Genomic DNA, 24482 nt, shown 5'->3' on the forward strand with positions numbered 1-24482 from the left:
GAATTGAAAGACCCTCCTTTCACTTTCACTCTTTTTAATTTTTCATTTATACCACTGAATAGCCATAACTCTAAATCAGAATTTCACCATTGTGTGTTCTACCTTGGGTTGAGTCTTTTAGCACTTACAAATTTTTATTTTAATTAGAAATTATTCATTGATACCACACATATAATTTAATTTCACACTCATATAATTTGGATTCACATTTGGTCACCACCTGGAACTGCATCCCCTCTATCTTACTCTATTAGACTAGTCAGTCACTGACAACAAAATCCTGGTACCCAAGTTTTCTCAAGCCTTTAATTTCATGGTCATTGTTTTTTTTTAACACCATTGAAACCTTCAATATCTTGAACTCCTTCTTTTTCTCCCAGTCCTTTAGTACCTTTCTGCAGCAATCCAACCTTATGCCTTCTACACATCTATAACCAGGCTGCTGAGTGCTATGGAGAAGGTGACACAATGATATAGGCCAGCATGGCCACAGAGTTATTATCTCCAACCTCAGCTGACTCCCCTCCCCCAATAGCTATCTGCCATCCTTTTACATGTCTCTTAGCAGCATTATTTTCCAAACCTACAGTAGCTATGCAGCTGTCACCACTCTATTCCCACCTCCTTCTCTCTCCTTTTGTCTCCTCTTTCTCCAGATCACCTTAGCTCCCAATTTGCTGAGAACATCAACGGTGTTATGTAGGGTCTCTCTCAGTTTCATGCTGGCCCTTGTCCACAAGCATCTATTTTTGTGCCTCTTTTAGCCTCCTCACCTACCCTAGGAGAGAAAATGGAATCTTCAGCCTCTGAGGCTGTATAATTTCTTTGCATGCCATTTGTCATTTAACCATAATGACAGCCCCAGCCACCTCTGCCCCAGCTAGCTCTATTCATCATTTCCTCTGACATATTTTACGGTTTTTTTTATCTTCAGCCTATTCTCACTATAGTTCTTTACCTACAAATGCTTTCATTGACATTCGGTATATTTTACAAAACTAGTTAAAAGGCCTCTTTTTCCAAAAAGTTTTTTGACTCATCCCAGATGTAAATGATTTTCTTTATGAGCTGCTATTGTACTTAGTGTCTGTGTGTCCCCTCTCTTTGGTACTTAGCCCATAATGTCGTGTCTTGTACTCACTTCTTTCCATGGTTTACTTACTCAACTGATTGCAAGCTTCAAGAGAGCAGGGAGGATGCATTATGCCTTCTTTGTAATCTATGCCAGCCTAACACAGTCCCTCAAACAGAGTGAGGATGATCAGCCATATTTATAAAGCAATCAGTAATTCGAATCCAGCCCTTCCATGCGACCCTCCTTCCATGACTAATTTCACACATAACTATGTGATGGATATTACTAAATGTTGTGCCATATATATTACAAGCTAGAGAAAACCTGCATGGACAAACATAAGCTAGCCTTTTCAAGCAGTTTTTCACTCTTTAAGTTATTCATTTTATGAAGGGTTTTGGGGGTTATATGTAGTTATAATTCAGATATCACAAATCCATTCTGCAAAATTCCTAAACGATAGTGTGCTTAGAAATTTCATTTATGGTTTTGAAATAAAACATTAGTTTATGAGCAAAGTGTATCTTCAATTTCTCCTGATTTTTGGAGCCTTTCCTCCCCTCATCTGTGTCTACTTCATCCTTCTAATTCCTGGGTTCTGTTACTGTTTTCTTTCCTATTTGTATAACTGGTAAAACTATTAAGTCCACTTGAAGCTTGTTAAAACAAATAGATTGTGTGGGATGAATAGAAGGTATTGTGATTTTTCCTGATTGTTGGCGTTTATACCACAAGCAATGTTGCCTCACTTCTTTTATTATTCTTTACTCTTTTTTTTAAACTTCAGTGAATAGTTGGCCTACACAGTTCAGGAAACTCATTAATTACAGAATTTTCCTCCTCAGTTAATGAAGTCATTTTGCTGGAATAATTTGTGGTTATTTCTCTGCTTTATTTTAATCACTAGGATTTGGGGAATTGTCTGGCAGTGAGAAAATAATTAATGTGGAGATTTCATTGGAAAATGTTTGGGATAATTGTCTTTTAAGAATGTCCATATGTAAACGATCTGGTAATCCCAAATTTTCAGAGATTTTAGCATTCTTCATAATATCGCAAATTTAAAGACCCTCCTTTCACTTTCATTCTTTCTAATTTTTCATTTATACCACTAAATAGCCGTAACTCTAAATCAGAATTTCACCGTTGTGTGTTCTACCTTGGGTTGAGTCTTTTAGTATTTACACATTTTTATTTTATTTTATTTTATTTTATTTTTCCAAGACGGAGTCTTGCTCTGTCACCCAGCCTGGAGTGCAGTGGCGCGATCTCGGCTCACTGCAGCCTCAGCCTCCCGAGTAGCTGGGACTACAGGCACCTGCCACCACGCCTGGCTAATTTTTTGTATTTTTAGTAGAGACGGGGTTTCACCGTGTTAGCCAGGATGGTCTCGATCTCCTGACCTTGTGATCCACCCGCCTTGGTCTCCCAAAGTGCTGTGATTACAGGCGTGAGCCACTGCGCCCGGCCTACAAATTATTATTTTAATTAGAATTATTCATTGATACCACACATATAATTTAATTTCTATATTTTTATTTTGTAGGTCACAAATGGATACTTTTCATGGGGCAGTGGTTTAGCTACATTATCCAATATAGATATCCGAATTCCAACAGGTAAGAGTTATTTGTTATGAATTTTTGTAATTGTTCATGACCGTAACCATAGTTTTCCAAGATAATTGAGCCTAATAAAAAGATACTTTTTAAAGACATAAATATTATTTATGATTGCCTATTTGCACTATTGTGCTTGCGAGCCACTGTGTCACTGTGGGAATGGCTGGAAATGATAAGACCTGCGTTTCACAGTGGAGTTTATACCTTTGGACAATTATTTACTGTTCATTTGCTGATTTGGGCAATTTAAACAGTAGGGTGGTTGATTTCACTTTTTGTTTGAGAAACACTTTAAAGAAAGAGTACATGAGAAACTTATTTTCTGTTTGTGACAAATACTGATGAAGTTTTCAAGATACTTAACATTTAAATATCCAATAATTATATGTATTTAATATTTTTAAAAAGTTTTATTGAAGTGTAATTGATCCATAAAAATTGCACATATTTAATGCTTACATTTTGATGAGTTTGAGCATATGTGTATACCTGTGAAAACCATCACCACAATAAAGGTATTCAATATGCAATCGCTACCAAAAATTTCCTTGTGTTCTTCTGTTTTTATTTTATTTTTTGTGGGAAGAACACTTAACATGAGACTTATCCTCTTGACACATTTTAAAGTACACAGTACTATATTGTTAATTGTATGTACTATATTGACCAGCAGATTTCTGGAACTTATTCATCTCACATAACTGAAATTCAATAATAACTATTGAACAACAATTTCCCATTTTCCCTTTCCCCCATCTCCTGGAACCCACAATTCTGTTTTCTGTTTCTGTGAGAAGAAGTGTCTAAAATTTTGACTAAATTAGTTAAAATACCTAAAAGAGTCAAAATTTTAGATACCTCCTAGAAGTAGAATCATACAGTATTTCTCCTTCTGTGACTGTGGTGTCCTCTAGGTGGTGTCCTTCTGTGATGTCCTCTAGGTTCATCCATGTTGTTGTGAATGGCAGGATTTCCTTCTTTTTATAAGACTGAATAATATCCCATTGCATGTATATACCACATTTTCTTTATTTATTCATCTGTCAATGGACATTTGGGTTGTTTCAGTATCTTGGTTATTATGAATGATGCTACAATGAAGATGGGGGAGCAGATATCTCTTTGAGACCCTAATTCTGGTTCGCTTGCATAAATACGCAGAAGTGGGATTGCTGGATCATATGGCAATTCTATTTCTAGTTTTTCGAGGAACCTCTATACTGTTTTCCATTGTTGGCTGCACAATTCTACATTACCAGCAACAGTGTGTAAGGGTTCCAGTTTCTCCACATCCTAACACTTGTTATCTTTCATGTTTTTTTATTACAGCCATCCTAACAGGTGTGAGGTGATATCTCATTATGGTTTTGATTTGCATTTCCCTGATGTTTAGTGTTGTTGAATGCCATTTTATATATACCTGGTGGCCATTTGTACTTCTTATTTGAAGAAATATCTCTATTCGGGTTCTCTGCCCATTTTTTAATTGGATTATTTGTTTCATTTCTGTTTTAGTTTTTTTTTTTTTTGTATATTATATTTTGGATATTAACCTCTTATCAGATAGATAGTTTGCAAATATTTTCTCTCATCTCGTAGGTCTCCTTTTCATTCTGTTGTTTCCTTTGCTGTGCAGAAGCTCTTTAGTTTAATGTGGTTCTACTTATCTATTTTTGGTTTTATTGCCTGTGCTTTGGTGTGAAATCCAAGAAATCACTGCCAAGTTCAATGCCAAGAAGTTCTTTCTTTAAGGATTTTTATAGTTTCAGGTCTGACATTTAAGTTTTAAATCCATTTTGAGTTGATTTTTGTGTATGGTGTAGTATAGGCTCCAATTTTATTCTTTTGCATGTAGATATCCAGTTCGTTGAAACCCCTTGCTGAAGATCAGTTGACTGTATATGTATGGGTTTATTTATGGTCTCTCTCTTCTGTTCCATTGATATATGCATCTGTCTTTATGCAAGTACCGTACTGTTTTGATTACTGTAGGTTTGTAATATATTTTGCAAGCAAAAAGTGTGATACCTCCAGCTTTGCTCTGCTTTCTTAAGATAGCTTTGGCTATTTGGGGTCTACTGTTTCCATGTGAATTTTGGAATTGATTTTTCTATTTCTGTAAAAAATGCTGTAGGGATTTTGATAAGGATTACATTGAATCTGTAGATTGCTTTGGGTAGTATGGACATTTTAACAATATTAATTCTTCCAGTCCCTAAGCCCAGATGTCTTTTCATTTTTTTTGTTTGTGTTAATTTCACCAATGTCATAGTTTTCAGTGTATATGTTTTTCACCTCCTTGGTTAGTTTTATTTCCAAGTACTTATATGCTAACAACAAACTATCTCAAATTAAGAAAACAATACTATCCACAATAGCATCAAAAAGAATAAAATATTTAGGAATAAACCCAGTAATTTTTCCTTAAAATGTCTCTATAATTGAATAGAAATATTTTTGACCTGGCCTTATGCCAGGTCATTAGGTGAAGATTTTTCTATTATAAATGCAAAACAAATTTATAGTAGGAACAGATTTTTCTATTATAAATGCAAAGACACTCTCTTCTTCAAATAGAAATTGGAGAGTTATTGCAATTATTTATTTTCATCAAAACTGCCCTTTTTATTCTGAATGAATTGAACATTAAAGTTAAAACTAATCTCGATAATCTAGGCAATTATTTCATTACTCTCTTTACTGATATCAGCTATTCTCATAGTTTTAAAAATAATAAATCATTATATATATATTTTTTTCCTTTTCCAAAAAGACGTATCAGAGAAAGGAGCTGTTCAGAATACCTTACTGCTGGAGATCAAAACTGGGCCATTGATTGTAAAACATTAGCTTTTTCTAAATGTGTTTTGATGTTATTTCACTAAGAATCCATCTCATTCTGTAGTTATCCTTTGTTTTGCTTTCCTAGGTCAGTTAACCATGATTGTGGGCCAAGTAGGATGTGGGAAGTCCTCTCTTCTCCTTGCCATCCTCGGTGAGATGCAGACATTGGAAGGAAAAGTTCACTGGAGCAAGTATGTATATTTTTAGTTGGCTTCCGCTGCTATGTCATACATCTGATAATCTTCCAAGGAAAGAACTTAGACAAATACATTTACATGTTCTGACTCTGAAGACCACTCAGAAATAAGCACAGCTTTAAAAAAAATTGATGGAAACCTTAAAAGTCATAAATAAAAAGTTACAAAACAATTTATTACAAAGGTTGTTTATAATAGTATAAACTAGTATATTGCTGAGACAAAAGTAAGGATGGGATTGTAAAGATAGGTTTTTAAAGTTAAATGGGTAACACTTCAAGAAATAACTTAAAAGTTTATTCTATAATAAAATAAGTTATGGAAAATGTGCATTATTTATAAGGCTTAAATAAAAACAGTGCCTTAAAGTTTCAATGTTCAGAGAAGAAATATCAAATGATCTTTTCCAAAATCTGTATAAGAAAGTGAAAATCAACTATTTATCCTTATACTTAAACTAGATACTAGAAGTGTCTAGTTGGAGATATGAATAGGTTTGATTAGTGCAATTCTAAAGACATGGAAAAGAAAGTGCATCTTCCAGACATTTGAATGACTGCTTCCAGCATGATGTTTCTTCTAGATATTTGAATGGTGGTCAAAGCACACTGTGGTAATAAAGTGATTCAGAAATATGTTACATAATTGGTTAATAAAGAGTAAATTATACTTATTTAGTTTGGCCTACTTAGTAGACTCCTTATAAGTAGTTTATGGATACATTGGCTACAGCTGATCTAAGAAATTAGGCTATAGACCAGTGGTTCTCAAACGGGTGTGATTTTTGTCCCCAGGGACATTTGGCAATGTCTGGAGACATTTTTGGTTTTACACTGAAGCATTGGGTTGCTACTGGCCTGGTGGATAGAGGCCAGGGATGCTGCTAAACATCCTACAGTGCACATGACAGCTCCCATACCAAGGGATTCGCTTGTCCCAAATATCAATTGTGCTGAGGTTGGGAAACCCACAGATGTTCTTTCATATCATTTTGTATCTACTATCATGAATTCCACCGTGGCTGAGTTTGCTGTTTACATACACAGACATCTCTCAAGAATGAGAAGACTATGGGCCTTTTAAGAGTAGATTTTATTTTAAACTCCAATTAAGAAAAAAAATTCTTCGTTGTGAAATTCAGACTAAAATTAGAAGTGTAAATCCTGTTTTCAGTGTCATTGGCAAAAGAAGAAGACTGAGAATTGTTGAGTGTACATTATATCCCTGTTGAGCAAATCTAGCAGATAGCCTTGCAACTGTTTAGTGCATACCCAGCAGAGAGCTCAGTGAAACATTGCTACCTCAGTGTGCTTCATGGCACTAGACTAGGTTTCCCCTGCCACTATCCTCAGGCAGTAGATGGTGTCAGTCACTAACCTCAGGCACTAGATGATGTTCCCCTAGCCACCGTCACTTCTATCTTGGATGAAGAAGTAGATCCCACTGGATTTAATTACATTGTGTAGCTTGTACAACCATAATTAAGTTATTTGGGTTTTGTTTTTATCCTGATTTACCATCATTAAAACAGAGAGAAAGAATGACAGTGACAGAAAAGGCTTGAGATTTTATTTTCATGCTACCAGGAAGATCTCCTAATCTGGCCTGTTCCAAGTGTAATTTAACTTTCCAGGCCCCAGCTCCACTTGAGCTAAATTGACCCCCAATATTATCATTCATAATTATCATTGTGTTAATGAATAAAGAAATGATGTGAGGATGCAGAAAATATTCTTTATAACCTATTTATTTTCTTGCTTTCCTAAGCATGTATACGATTTATATTGTATCTTATTTCATAAAGTTTTGTATTGTTTTATTTAAAATAACATAGTAGAGTTTGAAAGATAAAGAAAATTTTTAAATATTGTTTAAATAATCATCTGAAGTAGTAATAGACAGAAATGCATGTACTGAAGTCCTGTATAATTATAAAATATGGGCCACAAATTTCTGAACTTCATGAAAGCTAGGCAAAGAAGGAAATGTGAGGCAAAAAACAGCATACATTTACTCAGTAGAGATTGATTTTCTCTTTTTGGAGAGAACTGTGAAAGAAATCTGCCCAGATGTGGTTTATGCCTGTAATCCCAGCACTTTGGGATGCTGAGGCAGGAGTATCACTTGAAACCAGCAGTTCAAGACCAGCCTGGGCAACATAGTGAGACCCTATCAGTACAAAAAAATTTAAAAATAGGCAGGTCATGGTGATGCATGCCTGTAGTCCTAGTTACTTGAGAGACTGAGGCAGGAAGATCTCTTAAGCCTAGGAGTTTGAGTCTGTAGTGAGCTGTGAATGTGCCACCACACTCCCGCCTGGGCGACAGAGTGAGACCATTTCTCTTAAAAAAAAAAAAAAAAAAAAAACTAAAGAAATATCTTCCATATACCTTATAAAAAGTCAATAAAAGGTTAATTCTTAATGTCTTCAATATTCCTAAAATTTATTCAAAAGTAAATTCCATGTGCCAATTATTACAAATAATATTCAGAATATAATACTAGATTATAGATTATATAATAAATGTTATGTGAAGGTTTAGAGGGCAGGCAGGAGGGGGTGAAGGATGTGGTATGGGTAGTATCAGAACAACACAGTCTAAGTATGCAGATCTTCAACATCTAGTTTGATCCAGGAATGAAATTAACTACATTTGGAAAAATACATAAATTGTACATCAGTTGGACCATCTTCCATGTTTAGTATGGAATACAGATATTTTATTTCTTAGTCCTTTTTTTTTCATTCAACATTTACTGAGTACCTCCTTCATGCCAAACACTGATTTAGGTATCAAGGATATAGAAGTGAACAAGACAAGACAAGTCTCTATCTCATGCGATTACAGTCTAGAACGTGGCCTGTGTATAAGTAATCAACAAGAAAAAGACATAATATTAGACTTTGATAAATGCTGTGACAATGATAAAACAAGGCAATATAGTAAAGGTACTATACCTGTGAGGTGTGTTTGAGGATCCTAAAAGGGTCTAGAATGGCTGGTAAATACCGACTGATGCAGGTGCAAGCTGAGGCTACCTGGAAAAGGAGGAAAGCATTCTGGGTATGCTATGGAGTTAAGATTTTGTTCTAAGTTCAGTGGGAAAATATTGTAGAAGTTTAAGTAGAAGAGTGATTTACATTTTTGCGAAGATATGATGTACAATTTGAAAAGATGATTCGGACTTGTGGTGTGAAGAATGAATTACAGAGGCAAGAGGGAAAGTGCGGGAAATCATTTAAGAGTTCATTTCACTAATTCAGATGAGAGATGAAGGTAGTTTGATGTAACATGGTAGCTGTGGAATGAACCAAAGTGAATAGATTCAGCATATACTTTGGAGTCAGCCAGCAGGATGAAAGTGTAAGAAGGAAATTGAGATAATTCTAAGTATTTATAAAATTCCTGTAACCTAAAAATTATCTTTTTATGAGCATTTGCCTTACTAGACAACAATGCTATCTCTTCACTGCAGAAAGGACCGAAGTTTTCTTCAAAAATGTTTAAGTTGGTTCAACACACAAACAAATGAAAATGTAATATTCTAATAGATTGAATAAGTTAATGCAAATTCTATTTTTATTTAATTAAAAGAATTACTTATTTTTTTCATGATATCCTTAATATCTGATAAAACATATTTTAGGATCAAGAAGATTCAGAGGATACTGACATTCTTTTAAAGAGTTATTTGTAATTACTCTTTTCATTCCAGAAACAAAAGCTGTATGCCCAGTCCAATAAAGGCATATAACTATTAATTAAAGCTAAGCTAATTTAGAAATTATTGATATTCATAAGCTGCTGCTGTGTAAATGCTTAGAAGTCCTTTACTTCAACAGACTGAATTCGTTTTTTTTAAGGCTCAAAACAAACGAAAACAATAAACTAAATGATATGGTAAGACACCAAATACTTTGCTATCATTCTTTCACCATTACATGTGTCTCTGATTGCATAAATTTTATTTATTTATTTATTGAGACAGAGTCTCACTCTGTTGCCCAGGCTGGAGTGCAGTGGCACGATCTTGGCTCACTGCAAGCTCGGCCTCCTGGGTTTACACCATTCTCCTGCCTCAGCCTCCTGAGTAGCTGAGACTACAGGCGCCCACCACCATGCCTGGCTAATTTTTTGTATTTTTTAGTAGAGACAGGGCTTCACCGTGTTTGCCAGGATGGTCTCGATCTCCTGACCTCATAATCCGCCTGCCTCGGCCTCCCAAAGTGTTGGGATTACAGGCGTGAGCCACCGTGCCCGACCATAAATTTTATTTTTGAATGTGTCCTCATGCACAGGCATGAACAAAACCGAGTAAAGTACTCTGACCTACTGCAGCAGGAAATATTTACTTTGGGCCGGAGAAAAGGCATTGTTTTTCATCCAGCACACACCTGTGTGGGTAGAACGTGGAACACACAGATCCCGATAGTTGTTTCCTTGGGAATTGCTTCCTTTGACCTAGTCTGACATATTGTAGACCCAGAAGAGAAAAGATGAGAGAGAGGAGAGAGGAATGAAAAAAATTCTCCAAAATTGTCAGAATGCCAATGTGCACATCAATCTTGCATCCAAGTGTGCTTCATATTTGTTGAAAAACAAATGTTCTGCCTGACTGAAGTCCTTTCCTGGTTATGATGGTAAACAACAATTTCTACTGATATCTTAGGAGCCAGAACTAAAATGCCTTATCTGATGAATAGTTTCAGTGAGAGAGTCCAGAATGCTTTTTAATTGTGGTGGTAATGATGTGAGAAACAGCTTGTCATTTATCTTTGTTTTCCTTTTTTTTTTTTTCTTTTCCCTCTCACCCATGCCATCAACCATCCTACTCTTCAGGCCCCTTCTGTCCTGACATTCTATCTCCCAACATCTTAGTGTAATCAGCTTTGTAACAGTGCTTCAATTATTTTCAGACAAATGGAGGAAATATTCCTTTTCATGTGACTTTGGCTGGCATGAAGGAATAATAATATTAAGTCAGCTTTCCTGGGTCAGATGTAATATATCATGTTTGTGCCAGCATCTAGTTTCCCTTCTTCCAAATGTCATTCCTGATTTAAATTTGCAAAAGTCACTCTCCCATTCCATAATATTAACCATAATACTTGGAAGTTGCTAATACACTGTGTCGACTTTAACTTTTACTCTGGGAGGAAAATACACACAAATTCTACATGGAGAGGTTTTCAGAAGTGAAACTTTATTCTGTTTTCTAGAAGGGGATTTTCTATATGACCTCTTTGCATTCTCCTGTTGTCTTGAGTGCTGTTGAGTACCACATTGAATGGTGGAGGATGAGTCTAGACAGAGCTAAATCTACTTCTTTATTTTGGAAGAGGAATTATATAACCTTCCACAATTGAATTTGATTAAACATATTGATATGTGAGAGGGCCGGAATAGGTAGTCTCTGGAAGTTAAGGATTATAACATTATTCATAAAAACGTTAGTGAAATAATGGGTTAATTTGCTCTTGGAAGATGATTACCTACAAATGAGTCTAAATTCACCTCTTTTTTTCTTTCTCTGAAAGAAAAGGAAAATATATGTAAATCCTTCAAGGAGAGGTTTTCAGAAGTGAAGATCCCCTATGTGCTGTTTTGCTTTTTTCAGGACCTTACTGCATTAATTAACCCTTTTCTCTTATAAATGTCTTTATTTATTGCTCTTCACACTCGATTATCCCCCACCCGTTTTTTAAATAATGGTCTTGCTTATCTCTCAATCAACTGGAACATTTCTCTTTTTAACGACCTAGTCCACCCACACTTAACCTCTGTTCTTCTCTTTTACTCTGTGCATTGCAACCTGGATGAGAGGGTCTCACCAATGACTGCCTAAGTGCTAACTCCCGATAATTTGTCCTCAGTCCTACTTCTCCATAGATTTTGAAACTCTTCACCCATCGACGACTCCTTGAAATCAACGTGGCTTCTTGGTTTCCGTGACCCTTGCATTTATTAATTTGTTAAAAAATATTTGTTGCACACCATTTATGTGCAAATCATTGTATTAGTTCTAAGTTGGGGGGAGAAATAAGTGAACAAGAGAGGGCAGGCCCCTATTTTCATGAAGCTTACTGTTTAGCAGGGGAAACCAAGAGGAAGTAAGCAAATAATTTTATAGTTATTGGATTAATGTTTTATAAAGACTAGGAAGAAGTACAGTGTTTTATAAGAACGATTATAGGTGACTTGACTGAGTCAAATCTGTGAGGTTGGCAAAGGATTTCTTTTATGATCTCCAGTCTTGTTCCCTCTAGTTCAGTTGTTACATTCTGTGATCACAGTGATATTTCTAAATTGAACCTGTATCTCTCTCTTGTTTCAACCTTTTTCAGTAGTTTTCTTTTACTTTCAGGAAAAGTTCAAGCTCTATAAAATGGTTTATGAGCCCCTTCATTATCTAGCTGTGCTTACTTTTGTAAGTTCATTGCCATTTACACCTACATTTCAGCCATGCTGAATATACATCACTTCTTTGTGTAATCAGGATACCTCATGGCCTTCTAATACATATTTTCTCTGGTCTGAAGTACTCTTGGCTTTTTTTTTTTTTTTCATCTAGCACACTCTTAATTTTCCCTGTGACATCAACTCTATTGTTTACTCTGATTTGCTAAAAGTGGCTTGGTTCTCTGGTTCTTTGCTTCTTTATTTTTGGTTCTTGGTTCTTGATCAGTGCCCTACCATCTTTTACCCCACCTGTCTCAGCCCTTATTCCCTTATTATGCTCCCACAAAAGTGAAAGTGGTGTGAAAGAAGGAGTGGATCTTTCTTGTTTGCTGTATCTCTAGCATGTGTGGCACTAGGAAGTGATCAATGCATATTTTTTAACTGATACTGAATAAATAGAGTCGGAATTTAACCAACCTTTATTGAATAGATTGATGAATTCTTAATCCATATCTCTACCTTGGACTGACATTCTCAAATGTCCAACAGGTGTTTACCCATGTCTAATGGGCATTTCCACTTGAATGGCCAGAATACAAATTAACACATTCATTTCTGCCACATACTCACTCTTCCCTCTTCCCTCTCTTCCTCAAATTAGTTAAAACTAGTGAGGTCACCCATTGGATTTATACCACAGAAAACAAAGTCCAAATTTCTTGTTATCTAAAGCATATTGTGTGGAAAATATTATTCATAAAAATGATCATTTCCCTATTTTTTATCAGTAACTTAAATCAGGGAACAATTATTATTGGGAGGAAATTTTTAGTCTGAGGTTGCCTTTTTTGCCTCTATCAGCCATCCCAAGATGTCATTAGCAGTGTGCAGTAGTGAAAATGATCCTTAGTAACTCTAAACCAAATATCATTAGGTAGCATAATTAGGTAAATTTTCTCCACAAAAACATACAACATTTTGCAAAGTCAAATAGAATCAATTTTTGGAGTTTCTGTAGGCTTTAATTATTTGTATGGTTATTGAATTCACGTCTGTAATGTGTATGTTATTGAATTCAACTAACCCTAAATTATAAAAAATTAGAACAATAAAAGAAATACGTCTTCAGGTGTCTTTCCTCATAATGCAGGCATAACAAATTGTGACCAAAGCCCACTTTTTACATAAATCATATCAATAATTGATTCTACTTAGATGTAGTTTGGTTTCTGGTGCATGTCTGTTTTTCTTACAAGCTCCTGAGGGGCCAGTGTGTTTTGTGTATCTTTCATGTTTAGCGCCCAAAAAGTATTTCTGCTGCTACCTTAGGGTAGCTAAATTTGGAATTTAAATTTACTGAATTCAAATGTTAAAGGTTGGAAGGCCTTGGAAATACAGAGTCCTTATGAAACGGGAAACTGTATTCTAGAGGGATTCCCCAAGTTTACAGCTGTTTGGAGCAGGGTTAGCACTAGAACCCAGTCATTGTATGAACCAAAATTTTTATGAAAGAGAACAGTGCTATCTATGTTTTAGAAGCTTACTAAGCAATTATTTCCTAGCTGATGAAGACATAAAGAAGAATACTACTTATCTGGTTTGTCTTTGAAATTAATATCAGAAACCATTTGGGAAATGTACTCTTTAATATGTCCAGTGTTTATTGTGTCTCTTACCTGACGTGTATGCACATTGGTTCTATATTTCTACTTCATAATTAATGAACATTGTTTGCCATACTTGCAGTGTAAATGAATCTGAGCCTTCTTTTGAAGCAACCAGAAGGTATTATTTCTATTTTAACCTGAGTTTAATAAGAATAACTTACTTCCTCAGACTTTAATCTCTTTAATCTCATTTTGCTTATTCTGATAATGTATAGTTATTAAAGTGTGCTAGCATATTTCCAACAGCAGTGGTTCGCAACCTTGACAAGCTGCTAAAAGAACTAATTTACCAAACATAGTGGCTCCTTGTGTCAACTGTTTTCCTCTCACTGAGTCACACGTGTCCCATCTTTGGCTGAAACTCAAACTATCCTCAGTAAACTGGGTTTGGGATTTCATAAAATAAAAATGTAAGAATTAATACATATATTGATTATGAGTTAAACAGTGATGGGATCCATCTGTAAGGTAGAGATGAAGAGCCAAGTGCTTTATCTACTTAAAAGGAAAAACAAAAACAAAAACCTTAAAGAGCTGAGTGGGTTGGGGGGGAAAGCAGGCATGTCAGAGGTTGGGAACCATTGTTTTACTCTACATATGATTATCTCAGAGACTGCTAGCATACTATATAGTATCATGTCTTCTACACTCCTAAGACGTAATGTTTTAGAAAGATCATTGAACATTTCTAACTACTCTCTTTTTTAACCTTGCTCTCTTTTAACCCTATTTCCTTCATTAGTACTTTACAGATCATGAACTAACTGTGGAAATCTGACTTTTAAACTGACCTGCCCTTCCCATCATTCTCTTCAGCTCACATGTATTTTCCTAACTATTGGAAATTGAAGTCTGATGTATAGACATCTGGTAGAATTTGCAAGTCAAAAGGGGGGAGGGAGTTATTTTTAAAATATAAGCGATTTCAATATATTTTGAAATATGCAGTTTTTACATGCACGATTTCAATATTGAAAGTTTCAGGGACTCCTTAAGATATTCTTTGTTTTGAAATATTTACATATTATCTATTACCATAAAATATGTTAATGTGATTAAGCCACAAAGCCATACAATAATTACAGTATCAATTAACATCTTAAAGTTTGCACGTAGAATTTATAGTTAATAAAGTGCTATTAGTATAAAGTAAAATGTCTGTAGCTATAATCTTTTAATTATTTTTTAAAAATTATAGTCATTTTAGAAAAGGAAATTTCAATTAGTTGTTTAGACCATAAAACACTTCTTCAGTGTTGAAAACCAAATTTTATACATGTGACATTTTGATTAAATCCTAATCCCTTTAATTTAGGTGGCATATTTAATCATTTCTTAATAAGGTTGGTGGTCTTTAAATTTTTCTCTTTTAGAAGTTTTCCATTTCTGTATCTGAGATAGTTTACTAATTTTATTTCCCCTATTTATAGTAAAATACATACACGCACAGTACCTTTGCATAATCCTGGTGTTTTTTTTTTCTTTTTCATTTTTCAGTAGGAACAGGTACTCTGTGGCATATGCAGCTCAAAAGCCTTGGCTATTAAATGCTACAGTAGAAGAAAATATTACTTTTGGAAGTCCTTTTAACAAACAGAGGTAATTTTGAGCATATAAAATTTAGAACCAAAATGGCAACTCTTTCTGACTCGTGTGTTTGGGAATGAACAATGGTTTCTGGAACCTTTACATCTGGTATTTTCTTTCCTGCTGGCCCCGTTTTCATCCTCATCACCAAGGTCTTTGGAATCAATTCTTTGAAGAGAAGCCTCACTGGAAGTTCCAGCCCATCTTGGACCCTTATTGAGAACAATTTGTACACCAAAACTAAACAGCAATTGAAGTGTGTATGTGTGTGGGGTGGGGAGGGTAAGAGTGAGGATGTGTTGCTTAGGTTGTTGGTGAGAAGATAGAGAAGGAAAAATTCAAGTAAATTTCACAAAGGAAGTTTAATTGTGAAAAGAAGAAGAATATAGGACCTGAGGGGTCTGGTGACTGGGAACAGCCAGAATACACCGTCTTTCAAGCATCTTTTAAATACCACCACCACATAAGAAGGTATGACCCTTTCCCTGAGCCACTCTTTCAAGCGTGGGTCTTAGGACCATAAGCTGGGTCTTGAAAATTAAGGAGAATAAAGTAAGTGGAGAGGCAAGAGGAAGGGGGAGGGAGAAGAAAAGTAGACCATATGAAAGACAAAACCTTTAGGACCTGGAGCAAACCAGACGGAAAGATTCAGGAGGCTGAGACCAGATAGCTGGGGGGCCTAAAAGCCAATTGGCTACAATGATGTGCATTCTATATATACAGATTCACATATGTGCATATATACATATATATGGAGACATTTAGGAGTCAGTTGGAATAATTATCCAGGCATGCAGTGTGTGTTGCCTACACTTAGGAATGACGGTAGAAATGTAAAAGAAGGGATGGTTGAGAAAAAAAAAATTGAAGAACAACAATGGACAGATATCAACAGGAAGAAGAAGAGGGAAGAATGAAGAATGACTCTACTATATTAAGATGAACTGATTAAGAAAATAAAATCATTGCCATTTCCCCCAGCATCTTCAATCCCCATGCTTCCTTGTACTTCCAGTTCATCTGATTTCCAGTCCCAGCCTTATATGAACTTGAGGACTGTCAGTCCTCACTATCTCCCTTGTCTCCTCTCTTCAGCATGCACGACAGTGTGGAAGGGCGCCCACTCACAACCTCTGCTTTAGCCATAATGAACCTCCTGCAGTCCCTTACATTCATCATGAACTTTTTTACTTTCTCAAGTTCCTTAAACTTCGTTACTCATTTTCTTCCTGAAAACTTACTACTCAACTTTCTGAACACAGTTTAAGCTTTGCCTCCTCTGATACTTCTCAGAATGGTCAGTCATTTCTTCATCTGTGTTCTAGGAGTGCTTTATACTCACTTCCACTATAATACCTAACAAGGTAAACTTTCATCGTATATTTTTGTATCAGTCTTCTGCTCCGTGAACTAGCTTTTTAAGAGTGGGAACCCAGCTGGGCGTAGTGGTTCACGCCTGTAATCCTAGCACTTTGGGAGGCTGAGGCAGGCTGATTGCCTAAGTTCAGATGTTCGAAACCACCCTGGGCAACATGGTGAAACCCTGTCTCTACTAAAATACAAAAAAATTAGCTGGGTATGGTGGCGCACATCTGTAATCCCAGCTATTCAGGAGGCTGAGGCGGGAGAATCACTTGAGCCCAGGTGGCAGGGGTTGCAGTGAACCAAGATCGTGCCACTGAACTCCAGCTTGGGTGACAGAGTAAGACTCTGTCTTCAAAAAAAAAAAAAGAGTGGGAAGTAGTACTTATGTATCTTTGTATCCAGAAATGTAGAGCAGAGGCTGGCATATAATAAGTGATTCAGCAAATGTTTTATTTCAACTTCCAAAGTATTGAATTTGGCACTTAGTTTATGGACAATGTATTAATTGAGATCTAAAAATTCAAAATCATTTCTCCCAAAGGTACAAAGCTGTCACAGATGCCTGTTCTCTTCAGCCAGATATTGACTTATTACCATTTGGAGATCAAACTGAAATTGGAGAGAGGGTGAGCTATATATAGTTTCATTAAGCAATGAACAAAAATCTAGAAAAGTCTTCTGGTTGTCTTTAATCATTAATAGAGAATCATGAAATTTGAGAGCTTAGGAGTTGTATGTTGTCCCAGTAAGAAGTTCCAGAAAACCAAGGATGGGAGTCCTTTGATGCCACTCTTTCTTACATATTAATATTTATTGAGTAATCACTGTATACTTAACATGGTACTAGTCACTTAAGAGTTCTCAAAGAAAAGTGAAACATAGTTCCTGGCTTTGACCAAATGCATTTTTGCTTACGTGGAGCTTGCTGTAATAGGTTTGAAACTAAGATGACTTTCCATAGCTTCTCCCAACCTTGTTGAAAATCTGTTTATTCTTATTAAAGTGCTCTTTTTTCTTTGTGTAACCATGTTTGCATTGATGTCATATTATTCAGACAAGCTGAAAAATATTTATACCTATAATCTTTAGAACAACAACGTCTACAATGTTTTAATCGTTGTAAGTCCTGGGCACAAACTTTATATGCATTATCTACTTTCACAACAAATCTGTGTTATGGGTGTTATCGTTTTCTGCATATGAAGCTGCAAAAATCAAGGCTGAGAGAGGTTAAGGAACTTGCACAGTTGCCAAGGTAGTGGTGTAGCCAGGATTAGTCTGGCTCTGTGGCCTTTGTTCTTAATGGCTGTTCTTTTTCGCTACATACCGGAGTGTGTATGAGAATGAACCTAAGTTCTGTGAGCCTCAGTTTCCACATGTGTAAAATTAAAACAATACCTACATCTTGGAATTGCTATGAAGAATAAGAGAAATTTAAAAATGTAAAGCCATTTACACAAGTCTGGCACATACTAAGAGGTCAATTAATACTAGTTTTTTTTTTTAAAGTGTAAGTGGTACTTTATTATGAAAGCATACTCTTGGATAGTACTGTTTCACATAACCCATATCAAATTTGGGTTGTATGTTAAGTAAACTACAGACACAACTCAGTAAACAAGAAAAAATCTTGGAATTGCTCGCATTTCCTAGCAAGTGTTTTGGTTATTAATGCTTCTGTACAGCAGAGATCTCTATTAGAGTGAAAGGAAGATTAACCATATCAGCCTGAAACCATCTTGATTATTTTGAGAATCGTTGGCCAGTAGACAGTTTCCATGTTTTCTTACCAATGTTACTACAATTTAATTAACAAGTTACTATCAATCTAAGATTTTTAAAAAGACGTTTGTAATTTAAGGTCATATTACCAAAAGATCATTTACTAATATTAAAAAATGGGTATTTGGGGGTGTCTCTTCTCTAGGGCATCAACTTGAGTGGGGGACAGAGGCAGAGAATCTGTGTGGCACGAGCGCTGTATCAAAACACCAACATTGTCTTTTTGGTAAGAATATGGCCTTCCCTTTTATTTCTATTTCATTCTTCCATCTGGACAAATGAGTCTGTAAAAAGGTGTAAGTCAAGTAACTCAAGGAAAGATGGTTTAACTTGTGAAATCGTAAAGTATATAGGGGAAATAAATCCTTGCAGTACAGATCAGTAGATCAGTAGAAGAGCAACGTATCTTGAGAGTTGGGAGGATCCAGATTGGTGTCCAAGAGACTTAGATGCCCTAAGTGGTTGCTTATCTGAGTTTCTTCACCAGGAAAGGATTTGGATGGTATTGGATGAACGAGGCAGGATCATAAGTCTTCTTATTTATATTTGATGGCAAAGAAAAAAATCCAGAAAATATACTCTTCGTAGACACAGGGCTAAGTAAGCATAGTACCCCATTCCAGTGCTGTGCAACTCAGGCTGTGTATAAACTTTATCTGTGATGCTCCCTACAACTGTAGAAATCTTGGTTTTGCTCTAGACCTGTGGCATAATCTGCAAAGGTAGAATCTAAAATTTATGTCTTTAAAAACGTCATGAATGATTTTCGTGATATCCATCTTGGACTAATAATTTATTTCTAGCTGTGGATCTAGAAATAAAATTTGATGGTTATGTTGATTATAATTTTGGTCTATTTTGGTCTCTCCAGCAGGAGGTACCTAAAATAGCTTACAAGTAGACAATGGGGAGATGCTGGCAGAGTATGTAAATGCATCCCTGCCTTCTCCTTCTGTACAATTATTAACCACTTATCAATCTGGTTCCCAGAACATTTTTAGAGTCTTCACTGCATCTAATCTCTAGAGCCTCTTGAAAAAGTAAGTTGGTTTTGGAGTTTCCCACTGAATTTGGATCTGTCATTGGGGATGGTAGCAGAATTTGTACATACTCATTCATCCCCCTAAGAATACCTGTCTCCAAAGTTATTCCCCCCAAAACCTAAAAACACCATGAAAGCCATTGCAGGATCTAACAGTAGCCTATGTAATTGTAAATTTTTGTTTTGAGATGGATTCTTGCTCTGTTGCCCAGACTGGACTGCAATGGCACCATCTCAGCTCACTGCAACCTCCACCTCCCAAGTTCAAGTAATTCTCCCACCTTAGCCTCCTGAGTAGCTGGGATTACAGGTGCATGCCACCACACTTGGCTTTTTTTTTTTTATTTTTAGTAGAGACCAGGTTTCACCATATTGGTCAGGCTGGTCTCGAACTCCTGACCTCAAGTGATCCGCCTGCCTCTACCTCCCAAAGTGCTGGGATTACAGTTGTGAGCCACCGTGCCCAGCCGTAAATTCTTTTTATAATAATGGATGGATCCACAACTAGAAATGACTTCTTGAACCTTGGGATCAATTACTGACTGAACCTGAGGAACTGCCTTGGAAATCTGAAAGGGACTGAGGTCCCCTGGGTGTGGCTTTCTTCCTCAGTTCATTTTACTGCCTGCTATGATTCAGTGACTCCGACCTACTTCAATTGTAGAATCATGGAAATCAAAGAAGTTGTAGGACTAAATTATTGTCAATTCCCACCCTTTCATTACAAGATGACTTTTAGCATTAACTCTAACAGCTTCTTGATGACTCTCCCTGAAGATACATTGCTCACCTTTAAGGCAGCTTTTCCTGGTTGGACAGTATATAAATTTCCTGTTACTGCTATAAAAAATTGCCATAATTGGTGACTTAATCAATGCAGATTTATTATATTATCTTATACTTCTATAGATTAGAAGTCCATCAAAGTGTCAGCAGGGCTGTGTTCCCTTCTGGGGAAGGGAATAGTCAATATTCTTGCTTTTTCCAGCGTTTACAAGCTGCCTACATTCTTTGTCTCACGCCTGCCTTCCTCCACCTTTGAAGCCAGCAACATGATGTCTCTCTGACTATTTTTACATAGTCACGTCTTCCTCTCTTCACAGCCGGGAAAGTTTTCTGCTTTTAAGGATGCATATAGTTAGTTTAAGCCTGTCTGGATAAGCTCCTCATCTCAAGGTCTTTAGTCTTAATTACATCTGCAAAATCCTGCTGGACATATAAGGTAACACAGTCACAGGTTCTGGGGATTAGGACCAGGGCATCTTTAGGGGCCATTATTCTTTCTACCACAGACAGCTCTTATTATTGGAAAGTTATTACGGTATTGAGATCTGCTTCTGAGTACTATCTGTTCATCAGCCTGCACTCTACTTCTGCAGCAAAATATATATATATAGTTCAACATTCTAATATTAGTGTCGTAACTTGTCTAAATTTACATTTCTCTAGGCCAAGCAAGCATAGTATTTTCAATTCTTCCACAAATAACATATTCTGTATAACTTTTTCTTAATCCCTGATGTATAGTGTTTATATAAGTGTCCCTTTGAAAAAATCTGTGCTAGATGCACACTGCTCAGCTCAGATAACCTTAAAACTATTGGGTCTTATGATCTTGGTCTTATTACTCCATTGCAACTTACTGAAAAACATTTTAGCAGCAATGGAATGCTGCTGATGTGTTTTAAAAATTCCTCAAAAATAATAATATCTCACATTTCCATTGTTTAAAAATTCACAAGGTACAGTATTATCCCATTTGATTCTCATCACAGTGCTGAGAGAGGGTAGATGGTATCCTAAAGCTAAATGCGGAAACTTATCCAAGGACTGATGTCTAGTGAATGACAGAGTTTGTGCTAGAAATGCATGTCTTTTGAGTATTGGCTATGTAATCAGCAAAGATCCTCTGGCATTTTCTGAAATTATTGCTGTATTTTCCTTTTCTCTCCTTTCCTTTTACCATTTCTTCTTTACTCACTCACTCCCTGTTATCCTTTCTTTATTCCTCCCTCCCTTTCTTCTTTCCTCCTTTCTATCTACTAAAATTCAGTGAACATCCCCAATGCCATCTGTTGTGCTGGGTAAAGAAAATAGAGTTGAGAAAAAGGCATTACTTATATCTTTAAGGATTTTACTTGTACATGTCACTTGAATAGTTTCACATTTTGCTCTAAATAAATTTTTATCATGTTAGCCTTGACGCAGTATAAAAGTTAGATGAAAATGTCTTAATTATGTATCAAAAATATTATTTTTGAAAACTTCATTGCATCTGCAAATGTGCTGTATCAATGAATATATTAAATTATTTCCAAAAATACATCCATATAAAGAATATACTATTTAAGCACATTTATTGAATATATAAGAGAATATATTAATGAAGACTGTACATATATATATTAGAATAAATAACATAAGCTTGTAAACAAAGAATTGACCATTCATTGAATTGGCCATTTGGCAATTGTCTTGCTTTCTTTAAAGGAATTATTTCCCCATAATCTTATTATATACATTGAATCTGGAGATATGTTTCTCAAGCCATTAAGCCTCAATTTTTAGTAAGTTGTAGAAAAGGTTTTATTTGACAAAAAAACATCACAAATCCCCACCATGAAGCTATGGCATATAAATGATAGTTCTGTGACCTAGGCATGATTCTAAGTACTTTATACACATTGGCTCACTTAATTCTCATAATAACTCTCCTAGGTTTGACATTATTGTTGTTATTACTATTATTATTGTTATTACTGCTGTTCACAGATGAATGTACTGAGGCTTTTGGGGATAACTTATCCAACATCACACAGATAGTAACAGTGAAGCAGGGATAGAAAGTCAGATGGCTGGATTCCAGAGCTTGTGTTCTTAGTCACCACACTCTTCCTTATTAAGAGATGCTTGGAAGATGCTAAACTCTCACTGTGATACATTGAAGAGGTAAACACAATATTAATCCACCATGGCTTTATTTATAAGAAAATAATAATAAAGCAACACTTTTGAAATGATTTACAGACTTTGACTACATTATTTTGTTGCATCTTTGCAGCAATCCAAGGTGCTTTCTGTCAGGCCTCTTTATTATCCCCATTTTACAAATGAAGTGACTGAGTTTGAAACATTGGCCAGCCTCCAAGAGTGGTCATAACTACAATTTGGATCTTTTAATTTAGAGATAATGGACTTTCAATTATGCCTTAGTAACTTCTAACATGTAAAATCAGAATTTAGGCTGGGTGCGGTGGCTCACACCTGTAATCCTAGCACTTTGGGAGGCTGAGGCAGGCAGACCAGTTGAGATCAGGAGTACGAAACCAGCCTGGCCAACATGGTGAAACCCCATCTCTACTGAAAATACAAAAAAATTAGCGGGGCGTGGTGGCGTGTGCCTGTAATCCCAGTAAGTTGGGAGGCTGAGGCAGAAGAATTGCTTGAACCCAGGAGGCAGAGGTTGCAGTGAGCTGAGATCATGCCATTGCACTCCAGCCTGGGTGACAGAGTGAGACTCCATCTCAAAATAAATAAATAAATAAATAAATAAATAAATAAATAAATATCAGAATTTTATGGACAAATTGAATTATTATAAAAATTTATTTTCAATTCATGTCTTATTTTTCCTGTGAAAAATTCCCAGGAAGAATCATTTGGGATAGTTTGGTCTATGTCACAAATTATTCTTGGGGTTTTAATGGAATCAGAAGCAGAAAGTTATTTCAAAGGCAATCAGATTCCCCCTGTGAAAATCATCTGCTTTTCTAAAACCAATAATTTGCTGATATCAAGATTTGCTAAATCTTGCTAATTATATCCTTGCTGCATTGTTGGTGATGGAAATGGAGACACTTTTGTCAGTGTAATCCTGATATTTTTCCATTGCTGTGGAGATATCACTTTATATTGGTTCTTTGACTTTCATTTTTAAGTAACTGCAAAGTTACATTATAACTTCTATGTTAAAAGAAATTTCATATATTAGTGGTAGAATTTTCTACCAGTTATCAAAATCTAATAATTTTAAAATGCAAGTAAGAATATTTTTTTCTTGTTATTAAAAGGAGCTAAATGACAAGGGGCTAGTGTCTGTGATGATTTTGAAAAGCAACTCACTGGGCAGTTGAAAGCCAATTCCTATACACAGTACTTATTGCAACATCTCAGAAATAATTGATGTGCATTAAGATGATCCAGAGGGTCTGAAAGATTTGAAATATTTCCCTTGTCATCCAAAGAAATTTCAGGACAATCAAGATAATTGTGTCTATTTCTATAAAAGTCATTTGAGGACACTGATTATATCACCCATTTATTCACAATTACAATATCCAGCAGACTGATTTTTTAAAGGCTCCTATAATTCTTAATTACCCTTTAACTATCAAAATGCTTTGTTAATATTTCTTTTGCATAAGGATTCTCCTAAATGCTTTAATAAGGTCAAATTGCTTATAGTTTCTATCTATGCAGACAAATAGATGGAAAGTTGAAAAATTACTGAGCTAATCATATGACAATCTATAATGATTATACATAAATTTATTCTAACTTCCAAACTTCAGTTTCTCTCTAAATAGCAATTACTTTTGTTTTGTTCATTATTCAGATTATTAAGCAATGCAATCTATCTGTAGAGAGACTATGACTGTGCTCAACTGAAAATTTTGCAGAATTGTTATTTTTAGATATCTCAACATGTAGCCTGTGTGTAGTAGCATGAGAAACCAGCTCCTTCTTTTCTTGGGCCCACAAGACAAAGTAGAAGTTTGTTTGCATATTACCTATTGGAGAAGCAACAAAGAAAGAAGGGTAATGAAGAAGACCTTTATAAACTTTTTTTTCCCACTGTTCCGTTAACTCTTCCCAGTTTTTACCTGAAACATCCACCATT

The 24482-nt window shown here is 35.7% G+C and overlaps 1 protein-coding gene across 5 annotated transcripts in view; it reads left to right on the plus strand.

Moving 5' to 3' along the window:
- ABCC9 (ATP binding cassette subfamily C member 9) overlaps positions 1-24482 on the plus strand; it is a 143159-nt gene that overhangs the window by 63252 nt on the left and 55425 nt on the right. For 2 of the 5 annotated variants that reach the window (XM_009425746.4, XM_009425747.4), the window contains exons 17-22: positions 2622-2694; positions 5627-5732; positions 13886-13924; positions 15304-15405; positions 17300-17384; positions 18686-18766. In XM_009425746.4, coding sequence (XP_009424021.1) covers positions 2622-2694; positions 5627-5732; positions 13886-13924; positions 15304-15405; positions 17300-17384; positions 18686-18766 — 486 coding nt within the window. The remainder of the gene's footprint in view (positions 1-2621; positions 2695-5626; positions 5733-13885; positions 13925-15303; positions 15406-17299; positions 17385-18685; positions 18767-24482) is intronic. The other 3 variants (XM_063785876.1, XM_009425749.4, XM_016923817.4) reach the window with 2 other exon arrangements.

Source organism: Pan troglodytes, chromosome 10 (genome assembly GCF_028858775.2).
Source record: "Pan troglodytes isolate AG18354 chromosome 10, NHGRI_mPanTro3-v2.0_pri, whole genome shotgun sequence".
Lineage (NCBI taxonomy): Eukaryota > Metazoa > Chordata > Mammalia > Primates > Hominidae > Pan > Pan troglodytes.